A 26,577-nucleotide genomic window follows, 5' to 3' on the forward strand; every position below is an offset into this window, starting at 1 on the left:
ATTCGGTTACTGGGTACATTAATGGCACCTTGAAAACGTGGGAGACAGTAAAAAATGGGCAAACGATGCTCAATAATGGCCAGCTAGTGGCAGATTATGTATATTAGAGACAGGGACCGCACAGTATGGATAATAAAAAAATACGGTATACCAAAGATTGTACACATGATAGCAACAATTATCATATAATGTCACTCATAATTGATACCCAGAGTCCGACCCACATACCAGATTATATGATAGATATAAGGTGCACGTATAATCAACACAGATAAAAACTGAGATAGACTGTATATGAAGGAGAGAAATCGGGTACGAAGAATTGATACAGATAAGCGCATTATATACACTATAAATTGATGTGTTAAAACTACCACTAAGATGGCTATGGCTCCTGATATTGGCCAGAAGAGTCTATTCCAATCCCCACCCACACGTGTTTACGAACTACTTCCACCACGCAAAAGGATAAACAGCTGGGGTTGTGGAGGTGATAGTCCCTGATATGCCTAGTCAAGGGAATATCCCTGCTGTGTCTATCATCCCCCAGGTGTTCACCTATGCGCCTGCGAAGTTCCCTTTTTATTTTCCCAATATAATTACATGGGCAAGGCCAGGTAGCCATGTAAATGACCCCCTTACTTTTGCAGTTGGCAAAGTCCCTGATGAAATATTGTCTACCATACGCGGTCCCAGAGAAGGTTTTACATGGTCTAACCCATGTGCAGAATTTATAGTCTCCACATCTGAAGTTCCTGCAGGGTTATCGGTCAAGCCAGGTCCCAGGCTGGGTTGGTTTTTGTTACAAGCTATGGACTAACCTATCACAGATTAATCGACCTTTTCTAAAAGTGTTTTTGGAATTAGGTGGTATATACTCCCTACGTTCCAGGTCCACTTTTAATATTCCCAGTGTCTCCTAATGATGTTATATACCTCATTTGCTTGGTTATCATATGTACTGATAATTCTAGGCATTTCAATCTCCCCTACTTCCCTTTTGGGGTGTAGTAGTTTTTGCCTGTTGGTACCGGCAGCATTTCTCTATGCTAGGTTCAAGACATCATCAGGATGACACCTATCACTAAATCTGTTTTTAAGGTTGCGAGCATGTACAGTAAAGTCCCAAGCACTGGAACAGTTCCTTTTAAGGTGTAACAACTCTCCATTGGGGATTCCCCTTTTGAGAGGACCAGGGTGATGACTTTCCCAGTGGAGGAGACTGTTGGTCGCAGTTCGTTTTCAATAGGTTTTTGTGGTAAGGCACCCCTCCATACCCCTACTGATGATAAGATCTAGAATGGAAATCTCTTCCCTGTGAATCTCAGAGGTGAAACTCATCCCAGTTTGATTATCATTCAGACATTCCATGAATAATTGCAATTCATCAGTTGATCCAGTCCATAATAGAAATACATCATCTATATACCTAGTCCATAGAAGTATATTCGGGCACCACCATGCCTCTTCCAAGAATACAACAGTCCAGGAAGAGATTGGTGTATGATGGGGCGCAGTGGCTCCCCAGCGCTGTCCCCCTGAGCTGGTAGTAGGTCCTTCCATTAAAAAGGAAATAGTTGTGGGTAAGAATGAAGATCAAAAGATTATAGACAAAGTTGTTATGTCTGGCAAGCTGTACTGCTCTTGTATTCAGAAAAAATTCCATTTCCTTTATCCTTGCCCAATGAGGAATGGTGCTATAAAGTGCTTCGACATGAATTGATGCTATGAAGGTGTCATCACTGATGTTGATCCCCTCAAGTTTAGCCAACAGGTTGGAGGTGTCCCTTAGATAAGATGGAAGGGATGTCACAAAGGGGTGAAGGATCTTGTCCACATATATTCCAAGATTTTGTCCTATGGAATCCATAACGAGACAAACGGCTGACCCTTGAGGGGAGTGATACCTTTATGGATTTTAGGTAGGGCATAGAAGGCAGGAATCAAGGGAAATAATGGAAGTAGGAAGTCAAACTCGCTTTTGGTGATAATTCTCAGGTCCAGGTTTTCTGTCAACAGACAAGTGAGAACCTCCAAATACTGGGATGTGGAGTCCCTATTCACTACTTCATACAAGTCTTTGTCCTGTATAAGGGAATTACACATAGAGAGATATTAAGCATGATCCATCAGTACCAAGTTGCCCCCCTTATCAGAGGGTTTGACAATCAGATGCTTGTTATTCTCAAGGGAGGTAAGGGCATCTATTTCTTGATCCGTAAGGTTAGACCTGAAACCATTATGAGGTAAGAAACGTATCCTACTCAAATCCTCCTCCATCACCCTCAGGAAGATATCAACACTATCTAGTTCCCCAGTGGAAGGCAACTTGGTACTCTTTTTTTTCAAATCTATGAAGGGGCCCAAACCCCTACCCTGCTCATTCTCCTCTAGGAGGCCCACCAGAACTTCAGCAGCCTCCAGGTCATGTTCTGTAATCCCAAGATCGGCACACCGTTCTTTATCTTTATGTTTACAGAATTTGTGCCACCTGGGGAGCTGTCACACAGACCGCTCTCCCCAGCGACCAACGATCAGGGGAACGACTTCGGCATCGTTGAAACTGTCTTCAACGATGCCGAAGTCCCCCTGCAGCACCCGGGTAACCAGGGTAAACATCGGGTTACTAAGCGCAGGGCCGCGCTTAGTAACCCGATGTTTACCCTGGTTACCAAAAAAAACAAACAGTACATACTCGCCTTTCGGTGTCCAGGTCCCTTGCCGTCTGCTTCCTGCTCTGACTGACTGAGCCGCCGTACACTGAGAGCAGAGCGCAGCGGTGACGTCACTGCTGTGCTCTCACTTCTCACTGTACGGCCGGGAGTCAGTGAGAGCAGGAAGCAGACGGCAAGGGACCTGACGGACATCAGAAGGCGAGTATGTACTGTTTGTTTTTTTTTACATTTACGCTGGTAACCAGGGTAAACATCGGGTTACTAAGCGCGGCCCTGCGCTTAGTAACCCGATGTTTACCCTGGTTACCAGTGAAGACATCGCTGGATCGGTGTCACACACACCGATTCAGCAATGTCAGCGGGGCCTCAACGACCAAAAAAAGGTCCAGGCCATTCCGACACGACCAGCGATCTCGCAGCAGGGGCCTGATCGCTGGTACGTGTCACACATAGCGAGATCGCTATGGAGGTCGCTGTTGCGTCACAAAACTTGTGACTCAGCAGCGATCTCGCTAGCGATCTCGCTATGTGAGACGGGGCCTTTAAGCTTACACCCAAAAAGATTAATGTCCTATTAATATGGATTGACCTTTTTTAAGCAGTGGAGATACAACCTGGTTACCCAAGTCATGTTATTATACTATGTCAAATTGATAATGTGACATCCTATGTCGTGTTATGTAAGATTACCCCATGCCTTACAGTGGCATGTAAAAGTTTGGGCACCCCTGGTCAAAATTACTGTTATTGCGGACAGTGAAGCTAATTGAAGATGAATCAATCTCTAAAAGGCCTAAAAGTTAGAGATGACACATTTCCTTTGTATTTCAGACAAAATATACCGTATTTTCTGGCTTATAAGATGACTTTTTAACCCCTGATCGTCTCAAAAGTCGGCGTGTGCAGGGAGCGGCCCTGGATGGTTCCCAGGGTCTGGAGGAGAGGAGACTCTCCTTCAAGCCCTCGGATCCATATTCATGTAAAAAGGATGCATTGCGCGAAGGCCAGAAATGACGTTGCAGTCACGTGACCGCGACGTCATCCCAGGTCCTTTGCTCAATGCATCCTTAGGAACGGAGGCCACCGCTTGCACCGCTGAGAGGCGGGGGCCATCAGAGGGTAAGTATATCCATATTTTTTATTTTTATTCTTTTTTTTTACATGAATATGGATCCCAGGGCCTGAAGGAGAGTCTCCTCTCCTCCAGACCCTGGGAACCATCCAGACCGCACACGCCATATAAGACGACTGGGCGTATAAGATGACCCCCGTCTTATACGGTGAGTATATCCCAAACTCCATATTTTATATGGAAAAGTTGGGGGTCATCTTATACGCCCAGTCGTCTTATACACCAGAAAATACGGTATATATATGTATTTTCATCTTTTACATTTTAAAAATTACAAAAAGGGAAATGGGCCGATGCAAAGTTTGGGCACCTTGCATGGTTAGTATCTAATAGTACCCCTTTTGCAAGTATCACAGACTGTAAGCGTTTTTTTCATCCATTCTCTCTTGGAAAATTCTTCCAGTTCTGTGAGTTTCTTGGGTCTTCTTGCATGCACTGCTATTTAGAAACCTAACCACAGATTTTCAATGTGTCCACCACTATTACAAGGGTCTGCGTTGTCTGCAATGCTGACGTCACGTTGATAGCGCTACAGCCAATAAGTGAGCTAGGTGCATCAGCCCGAGTCGCTGAGCTCACTGACTGATACTGACAATAATAGACAATGGGACATGATGCTGGACCCTCAGAGGGTGACTACAAGCACAACTTGTTTGTTTTTTAAAAAAAATGACTGCGGTTGGGAACAGGGATTCTAAAACAAAAAAACTTTTAAGGTTCACCACCTAGAACTTAGTGAGGGCCACACCAGAGAGGAGCATAAGGGTTTATTCCTGCAATTACCTAAAAAAGAATTTACACCCGATATCAAGGAAGTATTGCCACACCAGCTAGTCTAGAAGGTGATGCATGAGTGTGTGGAAGAGTTTCACAGGAGAGACAGCAAACTGAATGATGCCTATGTTTGAGGCACTATAAAGCATTAGCTGAAAAAGACAAGTTTGTGCACAGTGCCAAACAAGCTACTTCAGAATTTTGCAGCCAAATAAAGCTGATCATGAGAGGGATCATGACATATACTGTATGTGTGTGCTGTTCTGCTGAGAAAGTGATACAGAGACTGTTTCATATTTAAAGGGAACTACTGAAAATAAAGATTAAAAAAGAACCACAAGGTGGATTTCATCAACCAAAGTATCATTTTAATCAGTATAATGGTGCCGACCTGACACTGTCTGTAGGTTACTGTGCACAATCCTGCTGACAGGTTCCCTTCAAAGGAGATCTTTTACTAAACTGATGTTGAATTGGACAATTAATGTAACAGGTAGTGATGAGCAAATACATTTGGCATTATTCGTTACTCACACGAATAGTATGGTAGTCAGGCTATTCGTTACTCAGCAAGTAATTAGGTATTCGCCTCGGTATATTCGAGTGACCTGCCCTGCATGTTATTTGGAGCCAATGAACATGCTGGGCTGGCTTGCTAATCACAGTAATGCCTGCGCCATCTTTGGTGTGGCATTACTGTGAATGGCTTGCCTTCCAGCATTCTAGGGACTATTTAAAGGCTGCCAGCGCCATCTTGCACACATTGCAGCCGGAAACAGCATAGGGAGAGCGTAGTTTGTGCACAGGGAAAGTGAAAGCAGAGTAGAGAGAGTGATAGGAGTCTGTACTGAGCATTTATTCATTCCAAAAAGCTCTTTTAAGAACTGAAGATTGTGAAGAGATTAGATTACTTGTTTGTTAGGTGAGGATTTCAGTAGTAGTGAGAGATGTAATAGGAGGGAGGGAGTGTGGGTGAAAGGCAGGCATCTGGGTGGGTGTTCTGATCATTGCAAGTACATGCTGCAGATCTCTGCTATTTTTCACTGTGTTGTATAGTAGTTATTATTGGAACAGACTGTGGGATTAGGTTGAAATAGTGAGGGCTTCATCCACTACCATAAAATACAAATCAGTTATTTGTAGAGGGAAATAAATATTAGGTAGTAACAGCATATACAAAACAATGTTTTTGGGAGCTACATAATTTTCCTGTCTAGCAGCCTATTTTTTTTAAAGCAAAATAATACTCATCAGTGGCAGCATATAGTAATATAGTAACATCCATTCTTTAATCTAATTGCTAAATAATATTCCTCGTCTATTGCTTAAATACTTAATATTTGTCTAGCGGTTGTTTGACTGGAGCTAAGCCTCTTGAGCTATGGAAATATCACTATTTCCCATTAATTTCTCTGAGTCTGCTGTTGGCGTGCCTCATAAAGGCGATTTAAAAAAATCTCCAACAAAAAAATCTTTGTTTTAAAAATAGCGTTTCTTTATCTAGCAGTTGTGCAATTGGCGCAATCTGGGTAGAGATAATCTTACGTGACAATTTAGCCGGGGCAATAATCTTAATTACTCAGCATATGGAGTTATAAAAGTTATATCTTAATCTTACCCCTACCTTGCTATATACTAAATTGGGATTGGTAGCTGTACTCTGCTTTATACCTGTATTTTATTCACCTTACAGCGGCTTCACCCACTATGACAGTGGCTCCATTGGGATCCGGTGGCCAAAATGAACTGTAGACCTTACAAAACTCAGGTTTCACGGCACCTGCTGCCCCTCTGAAAATGTGAAGCGAGGGCCACATAATGTCATGGCGGTGGATGTGATAGTGGTGGCGGGCGATGCCCAAAATTCAAATGGGCATGTTTGAAATGGTATTGTAAAGGGATGAGGAATATGTATTCCACTATCTTGCTAACTATTTGGCATGAGGAAGGGACCTCCCAAATGTAAGAGTGGGTGCTCTTCCAAATGTATGATACAGGGCCACCTGAGGGCCCTTACCAAACTCAGGTTTCATGACACCTGCTGACACTCTGCAAATTGTAAGCGAGGGCTACATAATGACGTGGCGGTGGACATGGTGGTGGTGGTGATGGCGGGCGATGCCCAAAATTCAAATGAGCATGTTTGAAATGGCATTGTAATGGGATGGGGAATATGTACTCCACTATCTTGCTGTTTGGCATGAGGAAGGGACCTCCTAAATGTGGGAGTGGGAGCTCTTTCAAATGTATGATACAGGGCCACCTGTGGGCCCTTACCAATCTCAAGTTTCACGACACCTGCTGGCACTCTGCAAATTGTAAGCGAGGGCTACATAATGACGTGGCGGTGGACATGGTGGTGGTGGTGGCGGGAGATGCCCAAAATTCAAATGGGCATATTTGAAATGGCATTGCAATGGGATGGGGAATATGTTCTCCTCTATCTTGCTAACTATTAGGCATGAGGGAGAGACCTCCTAAATGTAAGAGTGGGAGATCTCCCAAATGTATGATACAGGGCCACCTGAGGGCCCTTGCCAAATTCAGGTTTCACGACACCTGCTGGCACTCTGCAAATTGGAAGCGAGGGCCGCATAATGACATGGCGGTGGACATGGTGGTGGTGGTGGTGGCGGGCGATGCCCAAAATTCAAATGGGCATGTTTAAAATGGCATTGTAATGGGATGGAATATGTACTCCACTATCTTGCTAACTGTTTGGCATGATGGAGGGTCCTCCCAAATGTGGGAGTGAGAGCCCTCACAAATGTTAAAGTAAAAAATAAAGCCAAAAAGCTCAGTGTGAACATATGCTAAACAGGAGGTATAATTTTTTGTGTGTGTTATATACAGTAAATTATGAAGGAAATAATGTTTCTTAGCATTTTTTCCTTTAAAAAAAAATTGGTTTGGTTTGGTAGGTCATTTAAAAAATCCATAAAACCGGTGCAATAATCTGACAACATTATTCCCAGATACCATATGTGAGTCAGAAAGGCATGCAGCCATCTTCTCCATGCTGTTCCCATTTAGTTTTAGCACTTTACCATTCATTTCAGCTTTTTTCCCATGACCCCAGACTTGTTTGTTGGTTCCAGCAGAAAAATATTCCCATTGACTTGCATTGGATTCGTTATTCGGTATGAATACATGGATATTAGAAATTATTTGCCGATTTTCCCGAATCCAAATATTTTGCTCAGTACTATAGGTGCATGAGATATAGAGACAGTCTGCTCTTGTCACTCCAGAGTGATGACATGCTGGAGCACAACAGACCTGAGTGTGATTTAGGCTGTGTGCACACGATGCTGATTTACTGCAGATCAGCGTTTTTTTTCTTGCAGAAACGCTGCAGTTCCGCAAAGTGATTTACAGTACAATGTAAATCAATAGAAAAAAAAAAGCTGTGCTAATGGTGCGGAAAAATCAGCATGAAAACCGCTGCGGATCAAAAGAAGTAGCATGTAACTTCTTTTGTGCGGAACTGCAGCGTTTCTGAACCCTTCCATTATAGAAATCCACAGGGGTAAAAAACACATAAAAAAACACATCAAATCCGCATAAAATCCTCACCTGCGTTTTCTGCCAGGAGATGCAGATTTTGTGCAGAAAATTCTGCACCCCAATCCGCAACGTGTGCACATAGCCTGTGTTCAACCCTCATCTCCAGAAGTCAGTGTTGGGGTGATGCTGAGTTGAGTATCACTATAAATACTTCTAGAAGCTCTTCTCTCAAATTCAAATTGAGTTTTAGTGGCAGGACCAAATAAACATTTGCATTGCTAAAGCAGGTGTAGTGCTGCTAACTCTGTTTCTACTGCCTATCCCCCACACTGACTGCTGGACATTAAAGCTGAAACATGTTGATCATACTCGGGTCTCCTGTGCTCTGGCACATGTAATCACTCTGTAGTGTAGAGATAAGACTGTGTCATTATTTATCACAGAGAGCCTGTTCTAAGCTATAGCGGTGTGTGTTATTTCCCCCTTATACATGGATGCCTGATTATGATTGGTAAGCTACTAACACTATGAGAGGAGAACTGCTAACAATGTTTGTAATGAGACTCAGATGCTTTGTTTAGTTACAGCACTGCCCCTCCACCCACACTAACTGCCAGAGATGAGAAGTTAGTCACACTCAGGTCTGCTGTTCTCCAGCATGTCATCACTCTGCAGTGAGGAGAGCAGACTGTTGTTAATGCATGTCTCACACTGAGCCTGTTCTAAGTTATTATGACGGTATGTTTTTCTTTCCCACTGTGTTGCTGCCTGCAATTGATTGGTCAGCATCAGAAAGTGGAAAAAGTACACCCCCTCTTGAATCTCTTTGGCAATGCCTACTTGGATTTTTAACTGATCAGGTACTAAATACTTTGATTGCTAATATCTCTGCAACAAAGAGGCACATTTTAGAAGAAAAAAACAAACATTTTATTCTGCTGTGCCTCGCCTATTGTATTGGGTCCAGTTCAACATGAAAAACTTGTTGAAAGGTCCGAGAAGGTGCTGCTCTGGAGAGTGCCAGTGCATGGTTGCTTGTGTCAGCAAATAGTGTTTATTACGTTTCTCCTTTCAAGTCAACTTGCTGACTCTTGAGAATGTTGAAATCATCAATCTTGTCAACTTGTGAGTAAAGTTCCTGAACTGATACCAGGGTACATCTATATTCTTCTGTCATCTCTGAGTGAGGAACAACTCTACCTGGGCCTCTATATGCAACATTATACTTAAAGGGACGCAGCATCTAATTTGACCTTATAAGGGGTTTGGGCCTCTTGAACCCAAATTGAACCTACCCCCTACTAAATCGTCCTGTGAGAGGGTACTGACTAAGTAGATTATCACTTAAACTTTGTTTGAATATCATAGATGTAATAATTGCTGTGTTTCTGTTTGCACAGATGGCTTACATGGGGTACCTTATGCTCTTCAACTATATTGTTCTGGTAAAAATGGATCGGTGGCCTTCAACACAAGAGTGGATTGTCATCTCATATATATTCACACTGGGGATAGAAAAGATGAGAGAGGTAATCTAAAATGACAAGAGTTGATTTTTCTGAATTTCTCATTAATGTTAGATACATTGCAACATTTTACATATTTCATTACAAAGGGCTTTCAGAAGCCGTAAGTCTATAATATATAATGTTTCACATAGTATGTATGGGACCTAGTATCAGCAGTCTGTGGAAACTAAAGGTTTTTCTTGAAGTCTGTGGATAATGTAATTGTCTTAAATAAAAAATGAAAAGTTATTACAGATGTCTGATGTAAATCAATTTCAGTGAAACAATACATTGGATATGTGCTGCAAAAACACTAAGGCCGGAGTCACACTAGACCGTGATATGGATGAGTGCTGTGTGAGAAAAAAATCGCATAGCACTCGGACCAATGTTAATCTATGAGGCAGCTCCTATCTTCCATTGATTTCTTGGCCGCATTATATGTGTGTACAAAATCGCAGCGATTGTCCGCATATCTCAGCCGAGAAACGCCACTGAAAGTCTATGGGTGCAAGAAAAACTCACACACCACACTGACCATCAGTGTAACATTTGTATGACATCCGTATGCATTGCGATTTTAACATGAGCTTTGGCATAGAGAGAACTGCTGTAAGTAAAAGCTCATATTAAAATCGCATTGCACACTGATGTCACACTGTTACTAGATGCGAGGAAATCACATCCTTGCATTGCAAATGGATTACATGCGGATCGCTGTTCAGGGAACACTTGTGCGATTATCAGCCATCAAAATCGGACCGATTTTTTTATACGGTAAGTGTGACTCCAGCCTTAGGCATCATTCAGACATCTGTGAATTTCACAGAGAGAACACATAGTCATTAAAGTCTATGGTGCTATTCAAATGTCCCTGTATTTTTGAGGATTGTGTGTCTGGAATAAAAAATCACGGCAACATTTCCATTTTTGATTGGAGTAAAAAATCAAAATTAATCATCCAACTCTAGGGGTTAATGGACATCATGCAATTCGCATACTTGCGGTTATATGATTACTCTCACAAGCAAGGAATACTGGAATTGTAACAGTTTGCATACCAGACACAATTCAGCAATCTACAGCTTCATAGATTGACTACAGACTTTTTGCATGACAGTGGACTACCCCTTTAATAATAATAGAAAGTTTCTATATCTTTCCCTCTCTGCTTCCTGTATCATGTGGTTGAATTTATGGAACTCTTTTTACACTGCAAAACTACATTTCCTATGAGCACCCTGCTTCTCCTCAGTGCTGCAGACCTCTCCTTCCGCCTTCTGAAATGATGACTCAGAACTGGATGAATGTGTAAAATAACACAGGTCTCCAATACAGATCTGCTATACTGTCCTCAGCTCAGCTGCATCCACCACAGATATTTGGCACATTACCAATCTTACCTATGTTTGGAATATGCTCTATTCTTCTATACCCTGGATGGGCCTGAACACAACTCTGAAGTATTGGATCTTCCACCATCTATATCAACATAACTGTATGGTTGTACATCATTGATCTGATAGCTGGTTACCAGCAGAGATCATCAGTCCTGTACTCTGCCTGCACAGCGAAGAAAAGGGATGTCTTGATACAATCCTTAGTTGCCAGCAGTGGGAAGAGAGCTGAGGTATTTTCCCTTAAGCCTGAGATGCCATGGATGCCAAGGCCCAGGCTCTTTGGAGAAATGTTAGTGCACATATAGTGCTATATGCAGAGGGAGTGAGGAGAGCTGGTAAACATTGCCGAAAAAGAGCTGGGTTCATCTCACCATCAGGGGCTGTTGGCGCAGTGTACTGAATTACCGTGGAGAGCTGTAATCATCATCATCATATTCAACTGCTCAAAAAAGCAAGTTTTTTCCTGTCGCTCCAGAGGTCTGGACATTGGTTATTGAAGCGGGCTGACCCTGCATCCCCTCCACAACTCTCCCCTTTTTATTTTGCCGAGGCTGGCCCACCGGCCGGCGATACTGCCGTGACCGTTACCATTACACCCCGGCTCAGAAGAGGCCGACCCAGACACATCTCTAATCTTGTAAATCCATTTACTAGCGTACATTGCTGCAAAATATCTCTGTGTTCAATGAGAATAACTTGTGAACTAAGTTGAAGTATGAAACATTTAAAAGTGATTTTTTTTTTCACTGCTGTTGTTTAATACTTTTAAACATTTTTGTGGATTTCAAAGTTTGTGTTTTGTGTTGTCTTTTATAGTATGTTAATATATCAATTTTTGCTTTTTTATCATTGTTGTAAATAAATCCATGACCTGAAAAGGCTTTTTGAAGTTTCCATATTGACCACCAGGGGGCTCTAGAAACTCATGGATGATTCTGTTGCCTCTGTATCATTATAGTTTTAAATGATACATTCACTGGAAACTGAACAGTAACAAAGGCTTTCTTAAGTTTTAAGATTAACCACTAGGGGGCTCCAGAAAATCGAGCATGATTCAGTATGCACCTTGCCAGTAAAGAAACCTCAACTACAAAATTATGAGGACACCCAAATATTATATGCTTATGGGCTTAGTAAAGATCTCCTTTTAGAACCATGGGCTTTAATTTTGCTGTTATAACACAGACACTCTTTTAGGAGGGTTTACTATGAAATGGCTGTGCAGGTTTGTGTCTGTACAGTTACAAAAGAATAGTTTGGCCTGATCTATAGCTGATGTTTATCCAGAAGGTGTTCTGTATTGTGGTGGTAAGGATTCTCTGCCGACAAGCCAATTTTTTCAATCCAAACGTGGCAGATCAGTAATTCTGAAGCTTACTTTATGAACTGGGAAACTGTCACATTGAACAAAGCTTTTCTGAATCTACTACCAAGATGGAAACAAAATTTATTTTTGCAAGATTTCCCTTCACCGGCTTCATCCAAACTAAGGGAACCTGTCACTAGGAATAATGCTGTTAACCTGCAAATATGGGGTTAATCTCCTGGTTAAAAGCATTATAATTTGGTGACTCCCTGCCCTTGTCCCTGAAAACCTCCCCAACATTAACATAACATATGATATTAAGGAATATTTTGATATTCACAACTGTGGCTTCTTGTCTGTAGTAGACAGGGCTGCCACCAGGAAATTCAATGCCCCATATTGGCAAAAATTTTCGGGCCCCATTGAGACTCCGCCCAGGTTCCACCCCAGCTCTACCTCCAACCCTCGAACCTTCCACACTCTGACCGCCCACTCATAGAAAAACTCCACATCTGCATCACGTCCTCACCAATCACATACTGTCAGTACCCATCTAACATCAGATCACATACATAGTCAGCAGTTTTTGTTTTGGCAAAAAATATTTTAAGCCGCCACCACAACAAGGTAAACTCTTTTGGCCCGGCCCTACTCTACTCTAACCTACTAAACATTTGTTAAAATATCCTGTACTCTTTTTAGGTATTTTTGTGTTTGTGTTTAAGGGAATGTGTCACATACATTTTTAAAATGAACAAAAATACAACATACAAGGGACTAATACCGCCTCACCTTGGCCGGACCACATATTACCACCCCATAGCTACCAAATAATACCACATACAAGGAACAAATACTACAACCACACTATGAACTATGAACAGACCATATATTGCCACCACATACAAGGAACAAATACCACCACACCATGATCACCACATAGTGACCGAATACTACAATACTGATCATTAACAAAAAAAGCAACACTAATATTATCATAAGTGCCATTATACACAGGAGCTTTGTACATAGTACACAGTGTATAGTGTCAGGAGTGTCAGTGTACATGTAATACAGGGATCACCAGTGACTTTCTACACAGGAGCTCCATATATAGTGTCAGTGTATGGGTAATACAGGGATCACTAGTGATATTACTCACAGGAGCTCTGTATATAGTGACAGTGTACAGGTAATACAGGGATTCACTAGTGACATTATACACAGGTGCTCTGTATATAGTGTCAGTGTACAGGTAATACAGTGATCACCAGTGACTTTATATACAAGAGTTCTGTATATAGAGTCAGTGTACAAATAATACAGGGATCACCAGTGACATTATACACCGGAGCTCTGTAGATAGTATACGGTGTATAGTGTCAATGTACAAGTAACACAGTTGAAGTCCTTCAGCTTCATACTGCACAGACCGCAATCACTTTTTCCAACCAGGACTCATCTCTGGAGAAAATAGCATAGTTATCTAGAGCACATTTCCCAATTTTTCCCCAACTTCTACACTATGCCAGATGAAGAAAAAAAGCGACCATGTTGCCCTGCACAGTAACAGGACCTCCCAACCCTCTACTGAAAACAGTATCCTCAAAAGTAAAATATTTCACAGCAGTACTTATATTCCATAATTAGCCCCTACAATAATAGTGTCCTACATCCTGCTACCATATGTTCTCCACTCTGGACCCAACATATCTCATTCCTGGCCCCATGTCTCTCCATCCTGGCCCCATGTCTCTCCATCCTGACCCCATAGCTTTCCATACTGGCCCCATGTCTCTCCATACTGCCCCCATGACTCTCCATACTGCCCCTTGTCTCTCCATTCTGTGCCATGTCTGTCCACAGTACCCCCATGTCTCTCTATACTGCTCCCATGTCTCTTCACACTGCCCCTATGTCTCGCCACACTGCCCCCATGTCTCCCCACACTGCCCCCATGTTTCTCCATACTGCCCCCATGTTTCTCCATACTTCCACCATGTCTCTCCACAGTGGCCCCATGTCTCTCCATAATGCCCCCATGTCTCTCCATAATGCCCCCATGTCTCTCCATACTGCCCCCATGTCGCCCCATTCTGCCAACATGTCTATCCATCCTGCCCCCATGTCTCTCCACTGTGTCCCCACGTCTCTCCATACTGCCCCCGTGTCTCTCCATAGTGCCCCCATACTGCAGCGTTACAAAAAAAAGTTTCTTCTTACCTGGCCGAGGTCCAGCGGTGTACTCTCCTCAATTCATATGAGGCTGTGTGCCCACGTTCCGGATTTTTCGCGTTTTTTTCGCCTTTTTTCTCTATAAAAACATGAAAAAAACACATCCATTAATCATCCTATTAATAGAATGCAATCCGCAATTTTTGTGCACATGTCGCGGTAAAAAACGCCGCACGTTCATTAATTTTGCTTTTTTTTCTCGGATTTCCCACTATAAGGCTATGTGCACACGTCAGGATTTCTTGTAGAAATTTCCTGAACAAAAGTGGACATTTTCTGCAAGGAAACCGCATGCGTTTTTTTCGCAGTTTTTCTCCCGGATTTTTGCTCGTTTTTCTCACGTTTTTTGTGTATTTTTTTTCCTTTTTTTCCGAAGCTTCCCAGTGCATTAAATAGCAGCAAAAACGCAAAATTAATTAACATGCTGCGTTTTTAACCGTGATGCGTTTTTTTCGCGCAAAAAAAGCATCATGTGCACAAAAATTGCAGAATGCACTAAAAATGATGGGATGCTTATGTATACGGTTTTTAAGCGTTTTTTCAGCGGAAAACGGCCGAAAAAACACGAAAAAAATGTGAAAAATCCTGAACGTGTACACATAGCCTTAATGCATTGGGAAGCTCCAGAAAAAAACGCGAAAAATCCGCACAAAAACGCAAAAAAAACGCACAAAAAACACGAAAAAAATGGAAGCGGATTTCCTGCAGAAAAAGTCCGGTTTTGTTCAGGAAATTTCTGCAAAGAATTTTGATGTGTGCACATAGCCTTAGGCGTGGACATGTGCGCTGACGTCAGCTGCCGGCCTATGATTGGCTGGTGGCTGTTAACTATTGCCGTGCGGAAAGCCTTCCCACACAGCAACATAGATTTTAACTGAACGTGTGTTTGAGGATGCACATTCAGTTTCTGAAGAGGCGTAAACCTGCCGCTGGGGCCAGGAGAACTTGAGAGAGGGCCTGGTCCAGGCCCCTCTGCTCATCGGGCCTCAAAGGAAACATACCTCCATCATGAGTCATCACTGCTCCCTAGAACAATGTGGCAACTGCAGGCCCAGAAACTCAATTTACAAGGCCAAAACCCTTTGTGGTGTCAGCATCACACCTATATCTGTAAGCTATCACCTGTGACTTCACCTCTCTTTCTCAGGCCCTAACACTTTTACTGCCAAGGAAATTGGGATCAATCACGACTTTAAGCTCAGGTGAAGCTGATATTATTGATTCCGCTACGAGAGCATCCGTCAAGGGGTGGATGTGGCAGCAAGTGAACAGTCAGTTGATATGTTACAAGCAGGAAAAATAGGCAGGAGTAAGGATCTAAGTGACTCAGACAAGGACTAAATTGTGATTTTGTAGGATTTTTCTGGTAGTTATTATGTAATAAAACTGGTAACAGAGTCATAGATTCTCGTGGGGAGCGAACACTAGGTCATCTGGTCTGATTGGAGGTCTTACACAATATTGGGCAGGTGGTTTCATCATCTGGTTGGTCAATGAAGGTTAAACGCTTTACTTCTTACTAATAATTACTAAGGACTAGATTTTGATCTTGATCTTATATTAAATTCAAAGTAAAAATTCTGGGTGCATCCTTCATCCAAAGTCAGAGAGCAACACAAAGGGTTTTGTTACTGATTTTCTGTCTGTAAAAGATTTTAATGGCAGGAGAAACTGCATGTGGCATCAGGAAGAGAAAGAGCGTATTTCTGTGATCAATCATGCCAGGGGTGGATATATCCTTGGTGCAACCCATGCGCACATCCAGGGCCCCAAGATGTGAGAGGGGGCCTTTTCGTCCTCTAAAACAGGTGGAATTTTGCATTATGATAAGCTATTGGGCTGCAAAGGGCCCACATTTTGTTCTTGCACAGGAGCCCTTTTCTGTCTGAGTTCGTCAGTAGCTCATACTGTACTACCTCCATTGGAATTTTATTTCAAATCATCACCTCATTACTAATCAGATGGGATATGTGCCCTCACATCTAGATAAAACATCTAGATTAAGACATATCTGTTTCCACCGTAGAAACAAATGTAGTATATTTCCTGATAATTTATTTATAAATTTTAAGCTGTGTGAATGTAACACCCGTAACTATGGAATGGCGTTGGTGCTATATAAATAAAATTATTATTAACTTTTCAATATTATTTATCTTATTGCTAATGTTTAAAGGGGACTTGTCACCAAATCAAAAGTGCCTAGGTTTTGCTTTTATTTTGTTACCACTACTCTCCTGAATATTTAGATTTAACCTGTGCTATAATCCCCTTTAGGGCTCCTACTCACTTGCGTGAGACTCGCATGAGTCTCGCATGTTAATACCCGGCGCTGCTGCCGGCACTCAGATCGGAGCGTGCGGCCGCATAGGAATACATGTAGCCGCACCCCCCCTCCTGAGTGCGGGGTGCAGTGCCGGGTATTGCCGTGCGAGACTCATCTGAGTCTCGCGCAAGTGAGTAGGAGCCCTTAGAGAAACTCTAGCATAGGGTTGATTGGGACTTAATTTCCTAGCTTTGCCCCTGAACTGGTTAGGAACTTCTCCCAGGTTTTACCATATACTTTTGTTGTAAGGGTACGTGCCCTCAATCAGAAATGCTGCGGTTTTGACACTGCCTATTTATGTAGCTTTAAAAACGCAGCGGCCAGATGTTACAACATAGTGGTGATGTTGATGCGGAAACTGATGCCGCTTGTATCCGCAACAGAAATTTCAGCAAAATAATGTATTTCGATGCAGTAAATCTGCATGGTTCAGTAAACACATGAGGATTTACCTGTGTGATTAGAAAGCAGCGTTTTGGACTTAGCAAAAATACACTGCGTTCAAAGCACTGCCACTTCCTGATCATGGGAACATACACTTACTGGTTTTCTACTCTGAATTAAGGTGGAGACCAGACATGGAGAAAACCATCACTGCTTTATAAGTGACCTCTAAAGTACCATGCTGTCAAGTGAAGACAAGCTGCCTGAGGATGCCAAACTGAATCTTGGATGAGTAGATTAGGGATCTCTGGCAGGACCCATGGATCGGTAATTGACATTAACCTTATCCACGAAAACCATGGTCTTTTGTTCCAGAACGAAGCTATCAGGATCACTCTTGCCCTATTCTTTCTGAACTTCCTCAGCATCACTGGAATTAACATCACTGGCGGAAAGGCATAGGCTAGATTGAAGTCTTGTCTTACTTGAAAGGCATCTACTATATATGTTTTTCTCTGGAATTCAGCAAGCCGAATTTCTTTAATTTCCTGTTCTGCTTGTTGGTGAACAGGTCTATATCTGGAAGACCCCAAAAATTTACCATCTATTGAAAACTGAAGGAGCCAGGGATGATTCTCCTGTCTCAGCCAATTGCGACTTCGGAAGTCTGCTCTGTAATTTTCTTTCCATCTTATGTGCAATGCTGTTAACAAAGAGAGATGTGTTTTTGCTGTCTGAAAAATTTGCTTGGTCACTGCCATTAGAAAGTAGAATCTTGTTCCTCCCTGATGATTGATTTAAGCTACCATTGTTTGGTTGTCCGACAGAATATGAACATGCCGACCCTGTAAAGATGAGAAACTTCTCCACCACACACTTCACTGACCGTAGGTCTTTCACGTTGAAGGAACTTAACCTTTCTTCACTTGTCCAACCACCTTGGACTAGAAGGTCTCCAGAATGCGCTCCCCACCAAGCGATGGATCTGATCGCAGCTGAAGAAAGAGTTAATCTTTCTTGTAAAACACTCTTAGCATACTTTTGCTTGTCAGGATAGCTTGCTGTAACCTTCTGAACCCATAACACTACTGGGATACAAGATGTCAGAGTCCCTTGCAATGACATGGCCTTCCTGCGAGTCATGATAGGGTTGTGTATCACTTCTGATACCTGATATGAGATTTTCCCCTTTTTTTCATGTGGTAAATAACAGCTTGGGCTTAATGAGTCTAAAAGAAGGCCCAAAAAGGTCTGAACGCTCAAGGAAACTAGCCTTGACATTTTCAGGTTCAGAAGCCAGCCAAATTTAGTCTGGGTGGTTCTGACACCTGCTATGTGGGAGTTGCAATATTCATCCGATCTGCCCACAATCAGAAAACTGTCTAAATATGGTATACCTAGAGTACTTTTTCCTCCAAAAGGTGAGCCGTCATTTCTGCCATAATTTTCATTAAGAACCTCTGGCCATTGACAGACCAAAGGGCAAGGCCCTGAATTTAAAATGCCTGACCCTTTGTATGAATCATGACATGATAGGATGCATCCTTTATCTTTAGAAAGACCATACAACAGCCTGGAAACAGATCATTTTCTGTTGATTTTATGGACTCCATCTTGAAAGACCAGATTTTCAGGAACTTGCATACAGTAGGTATGGAAAGTATTCAGACCCCTTTACATTTTTCATTCTTGGCTTCATTGCAGCCATTTGGTAAATTCAAAAATGTTCATTTTTTCTCATTAATGTACACTCTGCATTTCATCTTGACTGAAAAAAAACAGAAAAGTAGTAATTTTTGCAAATGTTTTAAAAAAGAAAAGCTGAAATATTACATGGTCATATGTATTCAGACCCTTTGCTCAGACACTCATATTTAAGTCACATGCTGTCCATTTCCTTGTGATCCTCCTTGAGATGGTTCTACTCCTTCATTGGAGTCCAGCTGTTTTTAAATAAACTCATAGGACTTGATATTGGAAAGGCACACACCTGTCTATATAAGACCTCACAGCTCACAGTGCATGTCAGACCAAATGAGAAAGATAAGGTCAAAGGAACTGGCCAAGGAGCTCAGAGACAGGCACAGATCTGGCCAGGGTTACAGCTCAATTTCTGTAGTACTCAAGGTTCCTAAGAGCACAGTGGCCTCCATAATCCTTCAATGGAAGAAGTTTGGGACCACCAGAAGTCTTTCTAGACCTGGCTGTCCAGCCAACCTGAACAATCATGGGAGAAGAACCTTGGTGAGAGAAGTAAAGAAGAAGAACAAGATCACTGTGTAGGGAGATGGGAGATAGTTCCACAAAGGTAGCTATCAGTGCAGCCCTCCATCAGTCAGGCCTTTATTGCAGAGTGGCCTGACGGAAGCCTCTCCTCAGTGCAAGACATATGAAAGCCTGCATTGAGTTTGCTAAAAAACACATGAAGGACTCCCAGACTATGAGAAATAAGATTTTCTGATCTGATGAGACAAAGATAAACGTTTGTGGAGAAAACCAGGCACTGCTCATCACCTGCCCAATACAATCTCAAAAGTGAAACATGGTGGTGGCAGCATCATGCTATGGGGGTGTTCTTCAGGTGCAGAGACAGGATGACAGGTTGTCATTGAAGGAAACATGAATGCCGCCAAGTTCAGAGATATCCTGGATGAAAACCTCTTCCAGAGTGCTCTGGACCTCAGACTTGGCCGAAGGTTCACCTTCCAACAAGACAATGACCCTAAGCATACAGCTAAAATAACAAAGGAGTGGCTCAGAACAACTCTGTGACGATTCTTGACTGGCCCAATCAGAGCCCTGGCCTAAACCCAATTGAGCAACTCTGGAGAGACCTGGAAATGGCTGTCCACCAACGCTCACCATCCAACCTGACGGAACTCTTGAGGATCTGCAAGGAAAAATGGCAGAGGATCCCCAAATCCAGGTGTGAAAAACTTGTTGCATCATTCCTAAGAAGACTCATGGCTGTACTAGCTCAAAAGGGTGCTTCTACTCAATACTGAGCAAAGGGTCTGAATACTTATGACCATGTGATATTTCAGTTTTTCTTTTTTAATACATTTGCAAAAATTACTACATTTCTGGGGGGGGTTTTCATTCAATATGGAATGTAGAGTGTACATTAATGAGTAAAAAATGAACTTTTTTGAATTTACCAAATGACTGCAATGAAACAAAGAGTGAAAAATTTAAACGAGTCTGAATATAAACCTTCTTTTTCTTCCTCTGTTGGAATTTCTATGAGAACATATTTTTGAACAAGTTCCAGGATTTCTGTTTCCAGTGTTAACTGTTCCTCCAGAGACCTCTGAGGAGTCGTTACCACAAAGTCTGCGGAGGAACAGTCAGAAACTTTAGTCTCACGATGGACTCCACTATTTTGAGTATCCAGCCGTTTGACAAGATTCTTGCCAAGGCAGGGAAGAAGAGGGAAAGTTTTCCCCTACCCAGGGAATGGCGTCACTTGGATGACTTTTTTCCCTCCTAGGAGGGATCCCAAACATGAATGTTTTTACTTCAGTGGTCTTCCCAATTCTCTTGTTCTCTAGGAGTTCTCCTCCGGCCATATTTTCTCCTCCGAAAGAACCTCCTGTACGTAGGGAAGGACAAATTAAGAAACTCTCTCTTGCTATCTCCAGCTTTGTCCAGGATGTCATCCAGCATAGGTCCAAATAAATACTCCCCATCACATGGGATTGAACACAGTTTGATCTGCGTGCTGCTTGGAAAGAACAGCTGACCTGGCTGCCAATCTCACTGAGTCTGCAGATGCATTCGTTAAGAATGTCGCTGCTCCCTGCATTAATGGGCAAGGCGCCAGGATGTTTTCTCTTGCCACTTTATTCCTCAGCTGAGTATCCAGTTGGATAGCCTTTTTACTCTTTTTGATTGAGGGCCTGGATCTTCTCATTCACTGGAAAGGTTCGCTGCTTTTTCTGCTCCAGTATTAGAATCTACGATGGACCTTATAGCTTTGACAAGCCTATCAGTGTCCTCTACCGGATAGCACGGTTGACTGCCTGTTGACCACACTGTGCTAGCACCACTGTCTGGGGATGGAAAGGAAGAGGATTCTGAAGACTTCACCGATTCTTTGAAATCAGATGATAGAATTCTAGCTCTTTTTCTCTTTGTTGCGTCTCGTGGTGGATCAAGGATTTTAGGCGGCTTTTCACCTGTGCCTAAATAACTGATCTTCAATTCCATGGTGAAATTAGAGGATTTCTTGCATACTGTTTTTTTAATGGAGGTGCAATAGAGATTCTTCTGCCATGAACCGGGTAACCCTTCACTGCAAAGCAAACACTCTTTATGTTTGAGGTTTGCAATGCATTTCCTAGGTCTCTCCTAACAATTAAACAGCAAGTGAAAGGACCTATTAAAAAGGTCAAGTTTCATGAAGATTACTTACCACTCAGCGGATATCAAGAGTACAGGATTTGGAGGCAGAATCATATCATCCGAGTGATCTCCGCTGGAGGCCGTGAATCCATTCCTGTCCACTCTGTTAGTGTTGTTACTCTCCTGGCTGGTCTTACTGTCACTTCTGATGTCCCTTCTATCACCAGTGATTGCCACTACTATGTAGACACTGCTACTTCTGCTGGTGGTGGTGCTGTTGGTGGTGCTTCTCCTGTTGCTCCATTGCCACACTCGCGGGAGAGCCAAAGCCAAACCCGCTCTCTGGCAGTCCCAATGATAAATAAATGTGGGATGGGCCAGGTACAGTGTCTCCCTCCATGTGGACACCTCCTCCGGATCCCTAAGAAGTGAATCAACACTTCTTGATCAGAAGTCACAAGCGCGCTCGTCATCAGGGCATGTCTCTCCCAGCATGCCCCCTGCATGTGCAAACCTGGAAAAATGCAGTGGCAGGCACACACATGGAAATGTAACTGCCGACCACAACCCCACACCAACACTAGCCCCCACTAGACCTGTGATGCCTCCAGGACCTCCGCACCAGTGCTGCAAGCACGGAATCACTTTTCCAGGTCACTGGGCCAGGCCTGGGTAAGCTTTCTTCTGTCTTCATTAAGCATCAAATTCTTCAGAAGTAGGTTCCCCTCAAGGACAGTATATCAACCGAAGGAGATAAGGGATTCTGCCATTTTATTCTGTTGGTTTCCTGTCATTTGATGTTCTGATTCACTCTCTTGTGTGGCGTTGTCATTGATAAAAGGAAAAATCTGCTGTATTTAACAGTTCAAACAAAATGGATGTGATTTTAGGAAAACTCGTGTACTGTGCATTTAAAGATGCTGTGGAACTGTACATTTCTTGGTGCATTTTTTCCTCTAGACTTCTGAGAGCGTCTGAAAGAATACATGTAAAATGACATTAGCATTTACAGTCATATGAAAAAGTTTGGGCACCCCTATTAATCTTAAGCTTAATGTTTTATAAAAATGGGTTTTTTTGCAACAGCTATTTCAGTTTCATATATCTAATAACTGTTGGACACAGTAATGTTTCTGACTTGAAATGAGGTTTATTGTACTAACAGAAAATGAGCAATCTGCATTCAAACAAAATTTGACAGGTGCATAAGTATGGGCACCCTTATGATTTTCTTGTTTTAAATACTCCTACCTACTTTTTACTGACTTACTAAAGCACTTTTTTTGGTTTTGTAACCTCATTGAGCTTTGAACTTCATAGCTAGGTGTATGCAATCATGAGAAAAGCTACTTGATGTGGCCACTTGCAAGTTGTTCTCCTGTTTGAATCTCCTCCGAAGAGTGGCATCATGGGCTCCTCAAAACTACTGTCAAATGATCTGAAAACAAAGATTATTCAACATAGTTGTTCAGGGGAAGGATACAAAAAGCTGTCTCAGAGATTTAACCTGTCAATTTCCACTGTGAGGAACATAGTAAGGAAATGGAAGAACACAGGTACAGTTCTTGTTAAGGCCAGAAGTGGCAGGCCAAGAAAAACATCAGAAAGGCAGAGAAGAAGAATGGTGAGATCAGTCAAGGACAATCCTCAGGCCAACTCCAGAGATCTGCAGCATCAACTTGCTGCAGATGGTGTCACTGTGCATCGGTCAACTATACAACGCACTTTGCACAAGGAGAAGCTGTATGGGAGAGTGATGCGAAAGAAGCTGTTTCTGCAAGCACGCCACAGAGTCGGCTGAGGTATGCAAAAGCACATTTGGAGAAGCCAATTTCTTTTTGGAAGAAGGTCCTGTGGACTCATGAAACCAAGATTGAGTTGTTTGGTAATACAAAAAGGCGTTATGCATGGCGGCAAAAAAACACACTGCGTTGTATAGTTGACCGATGCACAGTGACACCATCTGCAGCAAGTTGATGCTGCAGCTCTCTGGAGATGGTCTGAGGATTGTCCTTGACTGATCTCACCATTCTTCTTCTCTGCCTTTCTGATGTTTTTCTTGGCCTGCCACTTCTGGCCTTAACAAGAACTGTACCTGTGTTCTTCCATTTCCTTACTATGTTCCTCACAGTGGAAATTGACAGGTTAAATCTCTGAGACAGCTTTTTGTATCCTTCCCCTGAACAACTATGTTGAATAATCTTTGTTTTCAGATCATTTGACAGTTGTTTTGAGGAGCCCATGATGCCACTCTTCAGAGGAGATTCAAACAGGAGAACAACTTGCAAGTGGCCACTTTAAGTAGCTTTTCTCATGATTGCATACACCTGACTATGAAGTTCAAAACTCAATGAGGTTACAAAACCAAAAAAAGTGCTTTAGTAAATCAGTAAAAAGTAGGTAGGAGAATATAAAACAAGAAAATGATAAGGGTGCCCATACTTATGCACCTGTCAAATTTTGTTTGAATGCAGATTGCACATTTTCTGTTAGTACAATAAACCTCATTTCAAGGCACAAACATTACTGTGTCCAACAGTTATTAGATATATGAAACTGAAATAGCTGTTGCAAAATAAACCATTTTTATAAAACATTAAGCTTAAGATTAATAGGGGTGCCCAAACTTTTTCATATGACTGTATAAGTGCAGAATAGCAGTGTTTCTGCTAAATAAAAATGTATTCATCAATGCTGTACACCAAAATGCATCTAAAAACAACAAAAGCGCAATAAACAGTATTGCATATTTTGGTAAAAACACCAGTGATAAACATACAGAAAACATACAGCGGAAAAAAATATCATTTCCACACATAGAATATAGCCTTATTTGACAATTGAGGAAGAAAACTGCATAATGTGTTAGAAAAACTGCATGTTTTTAATTATGTGTTAGCTGTTTTATCAAAACTACAGCAAGAAGCCCAGTAAGTGACACAGCATTAGAATTGGGGCTTCTGCTCTTACTTATGCTGCTGTCAGATGGAGTAGCTTCTCTTTAATCTACAGTGATTGAAATGGACAGTGTTTGGAAGGGGGGAAGGGAACTGTTAGGGCTAACTTTACTGTTCATGCAAAATATGGCACCTTAACTATGCAAATAAAATTAGTTGCTATGGACAACTGCTCCACTTTTCCTTTGAACTAGTTTAGAGAACTCTCCCCCATGTCTTCCGAAATGAATGCTGATACATGTAATATCTAGATCTGACAAAAAATTGATTCTTTTTTCACATGTTGCTGATGTCTTTATACATTACAGATCTTGATGTCAGAACCGGGAAAGTTATTACAGAAGTTTAAAGTCTGGTCGCAGGAATACTGGAATGTGACAGACCTCATCTCCATACTGCTTTTCTCCATTGGGATGATACTTCGCTTACAAGAGCAGCCCTTCAGCAGCTATGGAAGAGTGATTTATTGTGTTAACATTATCTACTGGTATATTCGTCTGCTAGACATCTTTGGTGTGAACAAGTACCTCGGACCCTATGTTATGATGATTGGGAAAATGGTGAGCAGGATCGATGGAATTTATGAACATGAAGATGTTTAAGAAACCTAAACATTTACAGTCCAGTCTAAAGTTTAGAGCCAGTACTTGATATACACCAAAAATTGTTGCAACACAAATGAGGATACAATATAAACTGTATAGTGGAGATCAATAAACCAGAATGAGACCATGCACCCCATTAGGTACACAACATGATTTTGGGATAGTAGTACTGTGTTATTATCATACGTAAGGTTAGTTGGTTTATAAACTGTAGATGACCCTACACTTTAAGGAAAGTACAGTGGCCTGAAGATCATTAAGAAAACTTCAACTTCTTGAGTGTACCGGTTACTGTATCTGTGTATCAGCCTGAAGGCTTGAGTGTTTACTTGAGGTCTAGGATGTGGAAAGATGAAAATGGAAAACATGGTTCAGCTTGGGTTTATGACTTTCTTTTTCCTTCTGGTGCCAACTCCTTTTAGTAGAGCAGTGTCAAGGAATGAAGTTGTCATCATGAAAAGAAAAGCCTTTGGCTCTCCTGGACAACTTCATTCTAGTCTCTGCTGAAATTTAAGCAGAAGAGCGGTCTAAGCTAAAGAAATAATTGAGGTTAAGGTGGAGTTATTCTGTCTCCCAACTGAAATAGTGTCATAACCTTAAGCAATCAGTTCAGGCTCCAAAATATCCTGTGGTCTAGCAGTTCTGTAAATAGAAGTGAGTCAAACAGCCCTTGGGTTCATGAGATTTATTGATAATGAAGAAAGGAACTTTAAAGCAATGTGGCTAAACTAAGAGTAAACAGTTATTTTTACCTTTTCTTAGTGTTTCATTTAGTAGTAAATGCTAAATTTCAATACATGATTCTTAAATAGTATTTTCTTAGCGGTAAACTTATTGAATATGTCTTAAAGGGTTATTTTCATATTCTCAAACAGGAGCCCTCTACTCTTTAGCCTCTCAACTTCTGGGTTGCTAGGTAGGTGGGCACTTTTATTCGAGTGACAGATCGGGCCACCTGCATCATCACGCTTCTGATGCTGCTAAACAAGGCAGCCTGGCCATCCTTTGGAGTATCAGAAGTGCAATGTGACTAGACAGAGGTGGCTAGGATTACGAGTTTCAGAATACATGCATCAGCAATACTGGATGCCCTCTGGAAGTGCTCAGAAAGAAAGAGTTTGTAGGTACTGGACATTTAAGGTGAACCTGACACCTGATACATGCTTCCCAATCTGTGGGCAGCATGGATCAAGCATTAGTTGTATGATCTTTGCCAGGTACGTTTGACTCTGAAACACTGTGGAGTTTCAGAGAAAACCATACTCTCAATAGCTGCCGGGAACTAAGCCACACTGGTGAGTAGTAAGACAGGCGGGTCCCCAGGGGCTTCTGCCCACCTGCTTCCCTGGATTAACAGGTCTCGGCAGGGGCGGACACTGACAGCTTGGGGCCCCTGTGCAAAAAATGTGTTGGCCCCCTTCTTA

General features: G+C 42.1%; 1 protein-coding gene across 6 annotated transcripts in view; it reads left to right on the forward strand.

Moving 5' to 3' along the window:
* The window catches only part of TRPM3 (transient receptor potential cation channel subfamily M member 3), a 1,089,849-nt gene that overhangs the window by 969,204 nt on the left and 94,068 nt on the right, over nucleotides 1-26,577 (forward strand). For all 6 annotated transcript variants that reach the window (XM_077249054.1, XM_077249055.1, XM_077249056.1 and 3 more), the window contains 2 exons: nucleotides 9,489-9,617; nucleotides 24,857-25,108. In XM_077249054.1, coding sequence (XP_077105169.1) covers nucleotides 9,489-9,617; nucleotides 24,857-25,108 — 381 coding nt within the window. The remainder of the gene's footprint in view (nucleotides 1-9,488; nucleotides 9,618-24,856; nucleotides 25,109-26,577) is intronic.

Source organism: Ranitomeya variabilis, chromosome 1 (assembly GCF_051348905.1).
Source record: "Ranitomeya variabilis isolate aRanVar5 chromosome 1, aRanVar5.hap1, whole genome shotgun sequence".
NCBI classification, from domain to species: Eukaryota; Metazoa; Chordata; class Amphibia; order Anura; family Dendrobatidae; genus Ranitomeya; species Ranitomeya variabilis.